Source organism: Psammomys obesus, unplaced genomic scaffold, assembly GCF_907164565.1.
Source record: "Psammomys obesus unplaced genomic scaffold, mPsaObe1.curated_primary_1811, whole genome shotgun sequence".
Classification (NCBI taxonomy): domain Eukaryota; kingdom Metazoa; phylum Chordata; class Mammalia; order Rodentia; family Muridae; genus Psammomys; species Psammomys obesus.
In genome coordinates this window covers 7,435,550-7,452,811 of record NW_026596088.1, presented here as the reverse complement: position 1 = coordinate 7,452,811, position 17,262 = coordinate 7,435,550, and the positions used below count along the sequence as shown (strand labels likewise).

Here is a 17,262-nt window from a genome sequence, read left to right as displayed (position 1 = left end):
AACAGTGAACGTCATACAGCCAGCAAGCACAGCTGCTTGACATGGTCCCAGCAAAGCTGAGCTGAATTCTGTGATTGCTGTAATTCTGTCTCTCAAATCAGTTATCACCTTGCTCTGCACCCAGCTATGTCAACCTCTAGCACCTTGTCTCCCAACAAGTCACTTCACTCTTTAGAAAATATTCAACACGCTCTGTGACAGATGCCAAGTGACTAACCTTTAAGGTTCTCCTGTAAGCTTTGGTGTCTCCCAAGGTGAGACACCATAATGTCCCAAATTATTTTTGGCTTCAAGACTGTATGCACTGACAGCAATTATGGCCTTCTGTATAATGGGCTTGTTATGATGTCAGCCACTGAAAAAGCTGTGCATTACCTAAGGATTTCTCTCCTCCCTTATCATTTGTTCTTCTCAACTAGTGACCACTTTTGTTCTTATAAATATGTAAAGATAAATGTATAGTTATATATGGTTAATACAATGTATCAGAATACAATTCCATAATGAAACATATTCTTTTGTATAATTCATATGCATTTCCCATGAATTAACATTTTATTCTGATTCTCGGCAATCTGAATTAGTTCTTTAAGCCCAAAAGTGTGAATTCAGGATGGTAACTCTTTAATGTTTCCTACACCCTTGCACGTGCGCTTACCAGCTATGATGCTCTGTTTCTCTTTAGAGAAACCTCAGGTTTAAATTTGTTCCTTTTGATTTATTTCCTTTCAACTGATTGAACACTTCTTGTCCATTCTTCACCATTGAAACTTAGACCAAATTTCTTTTAATTGGTTACGTGATTTCTGAGACAGATTCTAGTGTTTTGGTGCAGGCTAGCCTAGAACTCTACTATGTAGCTCAAGCTGATCTCGAACTCATGATCCTTCTGCCTTAACTGCTGAGTTCTGGGATTACAAGTACATACCACCATGCCTGATGCACTGTTTCTTCATGGGTCACATGGGAAAGGAGGAGCAAGAAGCAACAACTGTTGATCTGCTGTTCTCTCAAATGACAGGTTAATGTGCACACAACTTTCCTTAAAGAACTTTCCAAAGCAGTAATCACTGGAATAAATTGTGTTATAGAATATAAAGGGTAGACTAATTAATGTCAAGAAATTATAATTCTTTAAGAATAATAGTATGATGTGTAATTTTCACCATTTAATTTAGTCAACTTGAGCTGTCCTCCAGAGAGTTTATTTTGTATAAAGCATGCTTTTCTATCTTTTAAATCACAGACATTAAGACCAGCACGAAGAACTTCATACTTAACTCATTACTGATATTTCCCATTTATAACCTTGGGATGAGCATCTTCAAGTTCCATAACATCCAAGAGTTAAAGGAAATATGTTCTTCAGGATATTTTGATGCCTATCAAGAGTGCAGTAAAGAAAGTAAGTATCTGATGTTCTCTAAGATTAGTCAGCGTCAATGATGATCGCTTGACATAGAAAGACTTTCAGTATCCCTGTGCATCTGTAAAACTCAGGTTATTTGTAGCTGTTTGAGAAAATAGCCTGTACTATACCACAGAACACAGTCTTGGCTAAGATTCTAAATATGCATGTGTTTCCTCTCATGAGAAGGGTCTTCACAGAGAGGAGTTAGTTACATTCTATACTGGATTTACATTTCTATTAGCCTGCTTCATGTACTCACTGGCATTTGAAGAGGATGTACCAATTTAATGTTAAATTACTCCTTGTCTAATATGGGCACGCGATAGACACTTAAATGTTTGCGGACAAGTAATTAAAGGTCAGAAAGTGGTGAAAGAAAGGATGCAACTTTAGTGAAGAGGCAAGGATAAACACCCACCCCACCCTCAGAGATATCTAATGAGGAGGCTGCACACGTCTGAATGATATTCATGCCTGAAGCATTTACACAGTGCTGGGAAAACGGGAAGATGGAAGGCATGTGCATGTGGAAAATATAAGCTAGACTCTAGATGCTACAGTGGATACAAGTTTGTGGGACAGTAGAAAACAGACGCAGTTGTACCTAAAACTCCAATCATGCCAAGAACATTCAAAGGATGGAGCCAGTGTGAGAAGAGAGAGAGTCCATGTGAAGTCAGGTGAAAGATATATCAGGTAACATGATAAGCCTCATTTCCAAAACCTTGCCCAAGAAATGCAGCAAATGACTTACGGAGTAAGTATGAATGGAAGCACATTAGGTGTGTAGCACAAAAGTCATGTCATAAGAGTTGGAAATTTTAAAGTCAATTTTTAGAGCAACAAATGGAAAAATAAGTCCAGAGTGATGGCTGGAGCTTTGGTCCTCTTCTTTGAAAAGAATTAATAGAACAAGAAGTCTGGGAAGAGAATAGGAGTCAAGTGATTCTGGCCACCAGTTACATCAAGTTGATGTTTTCTGCAGAATAATCCAATAGCAGCAAAATGCATGTTTTCCATGATTGTGTCTAGAATGCTCACCAATGCTGACTTAGACTACAGAACAGTTCTCTTCAATACATGTAAAAGCTCTCTCTCTCTCTCTCTCTCTCTCTCTGTGTGTGTGTGTGTGTGTGTGTGTCTAAATATTTAGAATTTTTCAGATTTATGTTATTAACCTTGATTTGAACTTAGTTTATAACAGATCTCTGGAAAGCGTCCAAATGATTATTGACTAAGCTACTTGCTTACTTAATGACAGATAATTGGACCATCTCCAAATGATAGGAAATGACATACCATACTTTAATACAAAACAACACACTGGCTGAAAAGAGATCACAGGGTAAATATAAAATGCTTTAAAGTAAATGGACATAAAATTAAAACATATCAAAACTCATTTGATGCAACTAACACATGCTTAGGATTTCTGCCTCATAAATAATTCATTATATTACCAAGGCACATGTGTATCCAGTAAACTTTTATATAGGCCACATATGCTGAATAAATGTTTGTTTGTTTGTTTGGTTGGTTGGTTTGGTTTTTTTTTGAGACAGGGTTTCCCTGTGTATTTTTACTGTCCTGGACTTGCTTTGTAGACCAGGCTGACATTGAACTCACAGCAATCTGCCTCCCTAAGTGCTGGAATTAAAGGCATGTCCTACCATGCCCGGCTGAATAAAGTGTTTTCTATACCTAAAAACTATAAAACAAAAGAGATACTAAAACAAAAAGAAGCACAATGAAATAAATGTATAAAAAGAAAGCAATTGAAAAAAAAAGGTAGCTCTTCAAAGAAAACAAAATAATTTATAAAACTTTATAACACACCATTTGAAAATTTAAAAAGTAGTAATTACTATAAACTCTATAGACAACAAACAAACAGCAAGAAGGATATTGGCAATAAATCTGTCCGAAAAAGTGGGGGGACAAATTATTTGAAAATCATCAATTATCTTTACCAACCCCTATTCAAGCCTCTACCCCTAAGAGAGTCTACCTCTAGTTTAGACTCTACATGCAATATTTGTCTTTGTGTGCCTGTTTTATACTGTTTAATGTCCCCGGTTCCATTCATGTCGTCACAAGTGACAGGCATGATATAGGTACCATGCTTTTCCTGTTCTCAAGGTGAGAGACATCGTGTTTTTCATTTCTTGGCCATTGTGAGCAGTGGTGCAATTATAAGCACGGAAGTACGGATGTCTCCTCTATTCCATTTCCTTTGGATATGAACAGGGTAGTGTTGCTACTGAGACACAGAAATTTTATACGTAACATTTTGAGGAACCTCCATACATTTTTCTATGCTAATTTACATGTAACCAATAGTGATCATTTCTGTTTTTGTGGTTTCAAGCTGCAAATCACTCATGATTGGTAATGTTGATCACAGTAAAAAAGAGAGAGAATTTTCTATTTTAACTGTATTTCACAACTCCCTGCTCCCCACTCCACACATTTTGCAGGCTCACTTTGTGCTCTTCTATCTCACTTACCCATTGCTCTGTTGGAACAGCTCTTTGTGTTCACTTGGTTTCCAATCCTCCTATTTAGATAGAGATGAGCATTTTTTTTATGGCATTGTAGGTTTTAAATTTTGCTGGGATGCTTAGTTTTACTAGTAGCTTTTATACTGTCAGATGTCTTGTGGCTATTGAAGTGTTTGGGTGTCCACTTGAAGACCCTCCTCCAGTATTTCCTACAAGGCAGATCAGATGGTCATGAATTCAGCTTTTACTTGTCTTGAAATTGTGGCTTTTCCTGTCTCCCTATCTGTAAACTGTAAAGGAGACCTTCCTCGGCACAATTATTGTTGGCAGGTTTGTCTGTTTATTTGTTCCTTTTAGTACTTTAAATGGCCATCCCATGTACTCTTAGCTTGCAGCATATCTGGTAAGAAGTCTGCTGAGTTTTCTGTTAAGACTCTTCTATGTGAGGTATTTTTTAAAGATTTTATTTTCTTTTATTATGATTCATTTCTTCTTATTATTATTAATTTTTTAAATAATTTATTTACTTTGTATCCTGGTAGTAGTCCCCTCCCTCATCTCCTCCTGGTCCCACCTACTGGCTGACCCTAACCTATCAGGTCCCATCAGGACTGCCTGGATCCTCTTTCCTCTGGTGGCTCCCACCAGGGAGAAGTGATCAAGGAGCATGTACATATGAGTGCAGGTGGCCAGAACAGGACATCAGAGGAGCTGGAGTCACAAGTATTTGTGAGCATGGTATAGAAAACTAAACTCTAGGGGCTGGAGAGATGGCTCAGGGGTTAAGAGCACTGGCTGTTTTTCCAGAGTCCTGAGTTCAATTCCCAACAACCACATAGTGGCTCATAAGCATCTATAATGAGATCTGGTGCCCTCTTCTGGCCTGCAGGCACAAATATGGCCAGAACACTGTATACATTTAAAAACAGAACAACAACTCTTAAATAGAAAACTAAACTCTGGTCGACTGGAAGAGCAGCCAAGTGCTCTTCACCACCAAGCCAACTCTCCAGCCTCTTGATGTTCCTGTTTCCTGTAGCTTATACTTTTTCTGTCTTTGAATTTGATATCAGGTGTTTTGGTGAACTCCTGGTCGTGCTTGATTGGTTGTGTTTGATTGGTGATCCCCATGCGTGCCTGGGTCATAAGAATTTTCACACAAGTTCCTTACATACGATTCTGGGCCCCCTTCTCCCTTTTTACCTTCTCTAAATTTTACTGCAGTAGATTTGATCTCTTGATGATGAGTCAAAACTCTTCTACACAGCCATCCCCCTCCCCTTTTCCTTACCTTTTTTAAATTTGACTGGGAGGCTTTGAATAGTCTGTCTTCTTTATTTTGACCAAGCTTGCTGTTACAATCTGTTGAGTTACAGATGATTGTGAGCTTCCATGTGCGTGCTGGGAACTGATCCTGGGTTCTCTGCAAGAACATAAAGTGCTCTTAACTGCCGAACCATTTCTTCCATACCAATCCTCATCTTTACATCCATTATTGAAAGCGTCAGTTGGGGGGCCGTGAAATCTTGTGTAAATACTTGTAAGCTCTTTGCACATTTGCTGAGGCCACCCCTCAGCAAGTGCTCTCTAGGTGTGACATGCCTTCAGTGGCTGGTAGTGCACTACTCCTGTTAGCGGGTGGATGTCTTGTTCAACAAGACGATTCTCTGGGTTCTGTCTTGCGTGCTTGCTTTCTTTTTATTTGACTCTACATGTTGTCCAACATTCAGTTGTCATGCTGGAGTTCCCAGTAATTGAGAACAGATTCGGATTTCCCAAAAAGTTTCCTTAGGATAATAAAGAAACTGGTTGTCCGCTCTCCACATTCCCCTTCCCCTGAGGTGCTGCTCCTGCATGCTGGTTCGCCATCTCTTGGAAAGTGGATTGAGATACGTTCCACAGAAGTGCATCTCTTAACCTACCGACAGGGATTTCTTCTGGCTTGTGGGGCACACAGGTGACCAATTCTTACTTTCATATTTTGTGGGTTATAGCAAAGCATGTCTGCTAATAGTTGACAGTTGATCTGGCTGTGATCCTACGCAAGCGCCTTGGTGGCATCTCGTTCTCTTAACGCCCTTTTGTTGCTCTCACCAGATACTGAGTTTTCTATATACAGTATGGACCAGAAGGCTATCGGAAGGCATATGACTGCCATGGCTGCCACAGGGATGACGTACCTCCTCTTGGTTGTCTTTATGGATATTATTTCATGGAATCTAAAAGTCTTCATATTTCGCTATGTTTTCTTTGGTATCTACAGAATATTTCGTAAGGTAAGTGGCAGAATACAGGTCCTGGAAAGAACCCATTTTTAAAATGTATTTTTATTTTTTACTGAAATAATTTCATGCAATATATTCTGATCATTGTCCCTCCCAGCTCCTCTCAGATCCTCCCCACCCACCAAACTCCATGCCCTTTCTTTCTCTCTCAGTCTCCTTAGAAAATAAACAGCAAAACTGAAAAAAATAGAAAAAAAAACCCCACAAATACTCACACACATACATACACACACACACACACACACACATACACACACACACACACACAAATCCATAAAATTACAAAATCTGAAAATATATTATACAAAAATCCAGTAAGACAAAATTTGCCCAAACAAAGCAATATGAGACAAAAGAAAATCTACAATCGTTCAGTTTGTGTTGGATATCTCCTGCAGGGCGTGGGACCTCCCCTTAAGTGTAGTTTAAATAACTTGTGAGACTCCATTGGAGAAAACTAATTTTTCCTTTTCAAGTGGATATCAGTTTGAGATAGCTTCTTGGTCAGGGATAGGAGATGGTGTCCGCCTCCCCCACCAGTGCTGCCGTCGTGTCTGACTTGGAACTGAACAGGCCCTGAGTATACTATCACAGTCTCTCTGAGTTCATACCTGTGTCCATCCTGTTGTGTCCAGAAGGCCTTTTTTTCCTTGGTGTCATTCATCCCCTCTGGCTCCAACAATCTTCTACCTCCTATTCTGCAGAGCTCCCTGGCTTAGTGTTCTGTTGCTGTGAAGAGACACTATGACCACCACAACTCTTATAAAGGAAAACATTGAACTGGGGCTGGCTTACAGCTCAAGAGGTTCAGTCCATTGTCCTCATGGTGGGGAGCATGGCGGCATGCAGGCAGACACGGTGCTGGAGAAGGAGCTGAGAGCTCCACATCTGGATTGGCAGGCAGAGGGAAGACAAAGACACTGGCTCTGGCTTGGGCTTTTGAGACCCCAAAGCCCACCCCCAGTGACACATTTCACCCACAAGGCCACACCTACTACAAGGCCCCACCCTTTAATCTCTCTCAAGTAGTGCCACTCCCTGATGACTAATCGTTCAAAGATATGGGAAGGTGGAGCCATTTTTACTCAAAAAACTACACTCCCTGAGGCCTTAGGGGAGGGCATGATGGAGATATCCCATTTACAATTGGCTTCAAAACCTCTCACCCTACATATTGTCCAGTTGTGGTTAGAGATGACTCTTAAAATGAAAAGCACATACTTAATTAAAAGCATGTGCTTAACTCATTACTAGCTATATGGGTTTTATCAACACTGTGGCCACAACACCACGTGGGACATCTTGAAGAAAGACCTGTCTGCTCCTGGCTTCAGAGGCTTAACTCACGGTTACCTGGCACCATATGCTTGGGTAGAGCATCATGGAAGCAGGAGTATAAGGCTGAGGAGATTTTTCACCCCATCCTGAAAGGAGACAGAAAAAGTGAGACAGAAAATGTGAGGTGAGGAGGGCAGGGACAAGATGCTCCCAATGACCAGCTTCTGCCAGCTCAGTCCCACCTCTTGGTTCCCAAATAGTGCCTCCCCCTAGGGATGATGAAACGTCCTGTGTTGGACATTTCATACTTCAAATCATAACATCAGGTCAAGGAAGTCAATATATATTGGCTGACATCTATATGAATTAGAGGTCTACATAAAATGTGAATTTTTGTAATTTGAATGCATTGATTATTATTGAAACTTCTCCTTTGAATAACTCCCATGCCAGGGGCACACTCCCTCCCCAGCCTGTCCATTTGTCCCAATTTGGCTCTGGCTATTGTAAGAGCTCCCAGGTGGTACTGGGTCACCTATTCACAGAACGAATGTTCCAGAGTAAGGCCGTGTAACAGGCGTGCTCATCCCGCAGCATGTATCAGACTCATGCACAGGGTTCGTTAAACCAGCACAGTGTGCTGGTCCACACTGTGCGTCTGCTGTAGTCAATTTAGGGTATGTTTTGAAATTTCACGTATGTAACATGTCCCCTGGTGGTTTCTCGCAGAAATGGATATTGAGATTGAGGCATAGAAGGTGGGAGTCTCCATGCCGTGACACCAAATGGGTCAGGCAAGCAGACACCAAAACACAGACTCAGCCGTGAGGATACCACTTGAGGTAGCTTGATGTCCAGAGCTCATGAGAGTTTCCTATTCAGTTGAGAGATTTGCCTGCAGAATGAAGTAAGAATTACCTTAGTGTTGAGTATATCCTTGGGACTAGGGAATCTGGCCAAATCAGCAAATAGCTGGCCAGCACCAGAAACGTTGGTCTCTGGAAATAAACCCCGATAATACTGGGGTTGTAATACATTTCAAAGCTATCCCTCAGGTACCTGTTGTTGCTTAGTAACAGTGAGCGCTGGACAGGACTCTGTTTCCTCCCATGTCTAAGAGGAACCAGGTCCCAGATCTTGCAGGAGAGATGGAAGGGAGGAATCAACAGCATTCCAGAGAAATGGCCCCAGGATGGGAACCAAATCGGAGATCAGACAAATATCAGTCACGGGAATAAGAATTTTGATGAAAGGAAGCATGTATAAAATACTGAAATTGTTTAGTAGTAAGCAAACTAAGTTCTATAATTATGTAATACTTGAGTGAGTAAATTCAAGTCACTGGTTTGGTGAGGGGTGGTGGGTGGGACTCAGGTAATGAAGCAGTGATTATTCAAAGAGCTGCAAAAGGATTCCACAAGGTCCAGACCCAAGTGCAGGTAGCCTGTCAATGATGACAAACCAAAGGAAAATCCTCAGAAGTGCCAGGAGACGGATGTTGGACTGTCCTGAGATGTCAGGGAATGATCAGAGGAAAATTCATACATTTGCCTATAATTCACTTTTGTGTGTTTGATGTTTTATTACCTTTGCTGGGGCTTCACTAGTTTTGTTAATACTTCCAAAGCAACACATTTTGAATTTAAAAAACAGGTATTTTACCCATTTTACCGATCTCTCTTCCTACCTTCTGTATCTCTGATCCATTTTCTTATGAGGCCATAACATCATACATGGAGACTAACACCTAGAATGAGTTTTAAAAACAGGAAGATTGAAGATAAGTCATGATATAGATGCAAAAATTCTTGACAAAAGTGTTAGCATCTAAAAAAAAAAAAGTGTTAGCATCTTGAATTCATGGCCTGGCCAGGTATATTCCAGAAACATAAAGACAGTGTAACAATCTAAAATCAAATAATCACATTAATAAAATTAGAAAATGAGAAAAAATATAATATTGTTCAGAAAATCATTTTGTAAAATCCAGTTTAAAATGTCTAGACAGACTGGAAATAGAAAGAAATAGAAATGTTTTTAATATGATAAAAGAACAGTTACAAATGTACAAAAATGAGCAGCAAATATCTTGATAGAGTCTTGAAAATTTACCTCGTATATCAAAAGAATACAAATGCCTGCTTTCACCTTTTGTATGCAACTATTTTCTGCTGCTCATAGCCAGATAGGAAAAAGAGATCATAAATAAAAAGTCTGGGGAAAAGATGTAAAATTTATTACAGATCACAGGATTGTATATGATTTAGAGAAATCTATAGACAAGTATTACCACTACTAAATGAAAAGTCAGTAAAAATGAGTCAGTTATGTATTGAGATACTACCCACAAAAAGCAAACAGAAATAAAATCCCACTTAAACAGTACAGAAATTTAAAAAATGATAATAACTAGGGAGAAAGCTACCAAAAAATATGGAAAACTTTTAGACAAAGTTTCAAACAATTTGGAAGACTCAAGGAGAGTTACATAAATGTAACAATATACCATGTTCATGCTAGGAAGGCTGATAACAATAAGATAACTGTTCCTCTTCATGCTGATTGAAATGGGTGATGTAACCTCAGTCTCTATCCCAGCCAAGTGCATGCGTGTTCAAGTTCTGGGGACTTGTTGATCAGAAGACTCTAAATTTTGCAAGTGTGGGAAAAGTGAAGGACCACAATGACTGAGGACATCTTAAGACAGAACAAAGCAAGGGTAGTGTTCAGATCAGCATTTCTTTAAAATAAACTCCAAGGCAGCGGTTCTCAATCTGTGGGTCGCAACCCCTTTGGATCAATTTGTAACAATCAATGAAAACACATCCTGCATATCAGATGTTTTCATTGTGATTCCTAACAGTAGCAAAAATAGAGCTGTGGAGTAGCAACAAAAGTAATTTTTATGGCCGGGAGTCACCACAACACGAGGAACTGTTTTAAAAGAGTCACAGCTTTAGGAAGACTGAGAGCCACTGCTCCAAGGGCTTGGCAAGATGGCTCACTCAGCCCCACCTGCCCGGAGATGTCAGCTCCATCCATGAAGCCTATGTAAAGGTGGAAGAAGAGACTTGGCAAACTTTACGCCACCTCCCCTTGCATGCACTCACTCACACACAATAGTGACTAATAAACAAAGCCTCTAAGGACAAAACTAGTCACAACAACACACCAAGGAACGATAGCAAGCTAGGAAGGAGCCATATTTGTCTATGTGTGGCTGTCGTATCAGTCCAGGATTTCCTTGGTCCTTTATTATTCTTGGTCGTTACCCCAAACCCAGTGAATCAGATGCTCTACTGGTAGAAACCAGCATTCTGTGTTTTTGCAAGAAAATTATTTATTTGCTGTGCCCTTGGGGAGCAGAAGAGTGGGTTGGATTCTTTGTAACTAAAGTTACAGGCAATTGTGAGATGTCTGATGTGTGTGCTGGGAACTGAACCTAGGCCCTCTGCGACAGCAGCAAGTGCTCTTAATAGCTGGGCCATCTCTCTGGCCCACATATTCTGCTTTAATAAACCACTTCTGTAAGACCAGTACATGCTATAGTCTGAGAACAACTGGAATAGAATGTCTAGAGACAGGGGTGCAAATATGTAGTACCATGACCTGTGACAAAGTTGACACACAGTGCAGTGCTAAAGGGATGTTCTCAATGAATAATACTCCTGTTGGATAAGTATATGAAAGCAATGGGTTTTGACTCTGCCTTTTTACAGATGAGTTACAGGTTTATAACTCTTTTTTCTTCATCATCATCATCATCATCATCATCATCATCATCCACAGTTCATTTACTTTGTGTTCTGGTCGTAGCATCCTCCCTCCCTCTCTTTTTCTCCCCTATCCCTCACTCCTGGTCCACTGATAGGGGAAGTCCTCCTCCCCTACTCTCTGACCCTAGTCTATCAGATCCCATCAGAACTGCCTGGATCCTCTTCCTCTGTGGGCTAGCTAGGTCGCCCCACCAGGGTGAAGTGATCAAAGAGCAGGCAACCGAGTTCATGTCAGAGACTGTCTCTTCTCCCCTTACTAGGGAACCCACATGGAGACTGAGCTGTCTATGGGCCACCTCTGGGCAGGGGGTCTGAGTCCTCTCTATGCATTGTTTTTGGTTGATACATCAGTCTCTGAAGTCCATCATGGGCGCAGCAATTTTTGGCTTTGTTGGTCTCCTTGTGGGGCTCTTGTTCCCTCCAGGTCCTTCTATATCCCCCTTCTTTCATAAGATTCCCTGCACTCAGTCCAAAGTTTGGCTTAAAGCATACACAGCACATGCAGGGGCCCGCACTAGGTCCTCAAAATAGATATCATTATTTCCAATTTAGTGTTTTTATACGATTCCTGAATGTGTGAGGGAATGGGACTGTTTCTTGTGCTTTTTCATGTGCTCGTTTCCTTCTGTCTGTTTTTTTTCCAATTCTAATGTGTGAGATTTTGCATTATCTTCTTACACTTCATTTTATTTTATTTGTTATTATTCCTTAGAAGCCTTTTTGTTTTCTGTTGTTGAATATCAATATTTACTATTGATCTATCTTTTAGTTAAGCAGTGGATATTCCTAAAACAGCTGTATACCCAAATCACCACACAGAGACTAGGATTTATTTAATTAACCTAGAGCACAATGCTGGGCAATAGTTACTCCATCCTAAACCTCCAAGCCCACATAGTTTCTTACCATTCATATTTCACTCATTACACTTGCTTTTAGTCGTATCTTAGGTCTGGTTCATCTCTTCTCGTGGTTCCAAGTCCTCTCCTGCTGATCCCTGCTCTCCTCCTCCTCCCACTTCGCTTCCTTCTCCTCCCCTCTGGACCAGGATGTCCCACCCTGTTCTTTCCATTGCTCAGCATTGTGGCTAGTTGTTTCATTGACAGCACAGAGAACAAATGGTGGCATGCTTACACAAACTTGAGACAGGTGATGCTTAGAATAAGCATCACAATGCAATCTCAGGATTGAAAACAGATAGTGAGGCAGAGAAATTAGCATTTGAATGAACAAGAGTAAATTGTATACATTCCACAAGAGCATTATACCAACAGTTTTCTAAGGATAGATAAAATAAGAATGGAAGGATAGAAACGAAGGTGTGGAAGACCTGGAAGGAGCAGAAAGAAAAGAAGCAATAACTAGGCTACGTTCTGTGAGAAAAAATTCTATATCAAATAAAAGGAAAAACAAACAAACAAACAAAAACAAAGTTTGGCTGTGAGTCTCTGCATCTGCTTCAATTCCCTGCTGGGTGGAGGCTTTTAGAGGACATCTGTGGTAGGCTCCCATCCTGTTCCCCCTTTTCTACTGCTTCAGGTGTCTAGCATGTTTTCCCTTCTGAATGAGATTTAAGCCTCTTCTCTAGGGGCCTCCTTGTTGTTTAGTTTCTTTAGGTCTGTAGATTTTAGTATGTTTATCCTATATTACATGGCTAATATCCACTTATAAGTGAATATATCCACTTATAAGTCTTTCTGCTTCTGAGTTACTTCACTCAGGATGATTATTTCTAGTTCCATCCATTTGCCTGCAAATTTCGTGGTTTCCTTGTTTTTAATGGCTGAGTAGTAGTATTCCATTGTGTAAATGCACCACAATTTTTGTATCCATTCTTCAGTTGAGGGACATCTTGGTTGTTTCCAGATTCTAGCTATTACGAATAAAGCTACTATGAATATAGTTGAGCAAATGTCCTTATTGTATGGTGGAGCATCTTTCAGATATATGCCCAGGAGTGGTCTTGAGGTAGCAGTATTTCCAGTTTACTGAGAAAGCGCCAGATTGATGTCCAAAGTGGTTGTACAAGTTTACATTCCCACCAGCCAATGGAAAAGGGTATCCAGCCATTTTGCTGAAGGTTTTTATCAACTGTTGGAGTTCTCTGGTAGAATTTTGGAGGTCACACACATATACTATCATACCATATTGCAAATAGTGATACTTTGACTTCTTCCTTTCTAATTTGTATCCCCTTTATCTCTTTTAGTTGTCTTACTGCTCAAGCTAGGACTTCCAGTACTATGTTGAAGAGATATGGAGAGAGTGGGCAGCCTTACCTTTTTGCTGATTTCAGTAGGATTGATTTAAGTTTCTCTCTATTTAGTTTGATGTTGGCTATAGATGTTGGCTTTATATAAATATAAAGGTTTTATATTGCCTTTATTATGTTTAGATATGTGTCTTGTATCCCTGATCTCTCCAAAACTTTAAACATGAATGGGTGTTGGATTTTGTCAAATGCTTTTTCAGCATCAAAGGAGATGATCATGTGGTTTTATTCTTTCAGTTTGTTTATATGATGGACTATATTGATGTATTTCCATATATTGAACCACCCCTGCATGCTTTGGATGAAGCCTATTTTGTCATGGTGGATGATATCTTTGAGGTGTTCATAGATTCGGTTTGTGATTATTTTGTTGAGTATTTTTGCGTCAAGGTTCATAAGAAAGATTGGTTTGAGACTCTCTTTCTTTTTTGGGTCATTGTGTGGTTTAGGTATCAAGGTGACTGTAGCCTCATAGAATGAGTTTGGTAATGTTCCTTTTTTTTTTTTTATTTTGTGAAACAGTTTGAAGAGTATTGGAATTAGCTCCTCTTTGAAGGTCTGGTAGAATTCTGCTCTGAAATCGTCTGGCCCTGGGCTTTTTTTTTTTTTTTTTTTTTTTGGATGGGAGACTTTTGATGACTGCTTTTATTTCCTTAGGGGCTATAGAACTATTTAATTTATTCACCTGATCTTGATTCAAGTTTGGTAAATGGAATCTATCAGGAAAATTGTCCATTTCACTTCAAATTTTGTTACATATAGGCTTTTGAAGTAGGACCTAATGATTCTTTGGACTTCCTCAGTGTCTGTCATTATGTCCCCCTTTTCATTCCTGATATTGTTGATTTGGATTGTTTCTCTGTGCCTTTTAGTTAGTTCATTTGTGTATCTTGTTGATTTTCTCAAAGAACTAGCTCTTGGTTTCATTGATTCTTTGAATTGTTCTCATTATTTCTCATTTATTGATTTCAGCTCTGAGTTTGATTATTTCTAGCCATCTACTTCTCTTGGGTGTGTCTGCTTCTTCCCCCCCCCCCCCAGGGCTTTCAGGTGTGCCATTAAGTTGCTTGTATAAGATGTCTCAAACTTCTTTCTGAAGGCACTTAGTATTATGAACTTTCCTCTTAGCATGCCTTTCATTGTGTCCCATAAGTTTGCCTTCATTTTCATTGAATTCTAGGAAGTCTTAAACTTCTTTATTTCTTCCCTGATCCAGCTGTCATTGAGTTGTTCAGTTTCCATTAGTGTGTAGGCTTTTTGCTATTTCTGTTATTGTTGAGATCTAGTTTTAGACCATGGTGGTCTGATATGATACAAGGGATTATTTCAATCTTCTTGTATCTATTGAGGCTTGCTTTGTACCCAGCTGTATGGTCAGTTTTGTAAAAGGTTCCATGAGGTGCTGAGAAGAAGGTATACTCTTCTGTGTTTGGGTTAAAAGTTCTGTAGACCTGTATTAGGTCCATTAAGACCCCTGTAAGTGTCATTATTTCTCTATTTAGCATCTGTCTCAATGTTCTGTCCCTTGGTGGGAGTAGGGTGTTGAAGTCTCCCACTATTAAAGTGTTGGGATCAATGTGTGGTTTAAGCTTTAATAATGTTTCTCTTACAAATGCAGGAGCCCTTGTGTTTAGGGCATAGATGTACAGGATTGTGATGTCCTCCTGGTGGATTTTTCCTTTGATGAGAATGAAGTCTCCCATTTCTTTTGATTAATTTTTGGTTGAAAGTCTATTTTATTAGATATTAGGATGGCTACTCCAGCTTGCTTCTTGTGTCTGTTTCCTTAGAAAACCTTTTTTCAGCCCTTTACTCTGAGGCAGTGTCTATCTTTGTTGCGGAGGTATGTTTCTTGAATGCAGAAGAATGCTGGATCCTGTTTCCACAAGCATTCTGTTAGTCTGTGCTTTTTATTGGAGAGAGTTGAGTTCATTGATGTTGATAGATATTTGTGACCAATGATTGTTAATTCCTTTTATTATGGAATTGGTGGTAATTATATGTTTGTGTGCTTGTTTTCTTTTGCTTTTTTATTATGAAGGTATCTTTAGCCTGTGTTGTCTTGGGTGTAGCTGATCTTGTTGGGTTGGAGTTTTCTTTCTAGTATCTTCTGTAGGGCTGGGTTGCTGCATATATATTGTTTAAATTTAGTTATGTCATGGAATATTTTTGTTTTCTCCATCTATGTTGATTGAAAGTTTTGCTGGATATAGTAGTCTGGGTTGGCATCTGTGGTCTCTTAGTGTCTACATGATATCCACCAGGCCCTCTGGCTTTCAAAGTCTGTATTGAGAAGTCTGATGTGATTCGGATGGGTCTGCTTTTGTATGTTACTTGGCCTTTTTCCTTTGGGGCTTTTAATATTTTTTCTTTGTTCTGTAGATTTAGTGTTTTGATTATTATGTGGCAGGAGGAATTTCTTTTCTGGTCTAATCTATTTGGTTCTTAAGACTCTTGTATGTTTAAGAGCATCTCTTTCCTAAGGTTGGGAAATTTTTTCTTCAATGTATTTTTTGAAAATATTTTCTGGACCTGGAGCCTGGAATCTTATTTTTAGTCTATTCCTATTATTCTTAGGTTTTGTCTTTTTGTGGTGCCCTTGATTTCTTGGATGTTTTGTGTCAGAAACTTTTCCATTTTTATGTTTTCTTTGAGAGAGGTATCAATTTCTGCAACTGTATCTTCAGCGCCTGAGATTCTCTCCTCCATCTCTTGTAGTCTGTTGGTGATGATTACCTCTGTGGTTCTTGATCTCTTCTCTAAGTTCTGCATCTCTAGCGTTTTCTTGGTTTGTGTTTTCTTTATTGATCCTAATTTTGTTTTCATGTCTTGAATGATTTTATTCATTTCCTTCACCTGTTTGATTGTGGATACCGGTCTGTCCATGGTGGCCACTATTTGTTTGTTCATATACCTCTAATACCTGCATAATCATAGACTTAAGATCATTTTCCTGTGTTTCTGCTGCATTAGAATATCCATTGATTTGGGGTATTCTGGTGAAGCCATGATGTCCTGGGTTTTGTTGATTGTATATTAAAGCCGGCCTCTAGCCAACTGGTTGTCTGTAGCCTTGACTGTTTTTTCCTGTAGCCTGCACTACAGACTGGGTCCACCTGTCGCTGGAGTCTGGAGTAGTCTACAGGAAGATGAGAGATGTTCTGGGGCTAGGAATGGGTGCTGGAGATTCAGAGGCAGCTAAGGAAGGGAGGGCACTCTGCTGAGTTCACTGTCTCTGCTAGGTCACTGTTTGTGTCCCAGGTGGGCCAGGCAGCTGGGGAGCAGGCAGAAAGATCTCCAGTCCTAGAGCTGCTCCGGTGCCCCACAGACTTCCTCAAGATGGCATACAGTGAGACTTGGGTCCTACGACTAGTTCAGCTCCACTGGATTCACTGTCTCTGTTAGGCTCCCTGTGACCCAGGTGGGCCAGGCAGCTGGGGAGCAGGCAGAAAGATCTCCAGGCCTAGAGCTGCTCCAGTGCCCCACAGGCCTCTGCAGAATGAAGGACAGTGGAGCTTTGGTCCTGCACCTAACTCATCTCTGCTGGATTCACTGTCTCTGGTTTATAACTCTTCTAGAGGTCCAACAGCTTTATGACAACAAGTAACAACTAAAAACAACAACAACAAAAAAATCCTCACTATAGCAAAAGATATCAATCATGAAGTGAGTGAATAGGCAGGTGCCTGTGGTTATTTCTGAAATAGAAATCAGTAAGGAAAAAGCAGACACATCTTGA

General features: G+C 40.0%; 1 protein-coding gene across 1 annotated transcript in view; it reads left to right on the top strand.

The window, feature by feature from the left end:
• The window catches only part of LOC129691537 (phospholipid-transporting ATPase ABCA3-like), a 92,412-nt gene that overhangs the window by 64,391 nt on the left and 10,759 nt on the right, over positions 1 to 17,262 (top strand). The window contains exons 22-23 of the mRNA XM_055627699.1: positions 1,247 to 1,405; positions 6,010 to 6,188. Coding sequence (XP_055483674.1) covers positions 1,247 to 1,405; positions 6,010 to 6,188 — 338 coding nt within the window. The remainder of the gene's footprint in view (positions 1 to 1,246; positions 1,406 to 6,009; positions 6,189 to 17,262) is intronic.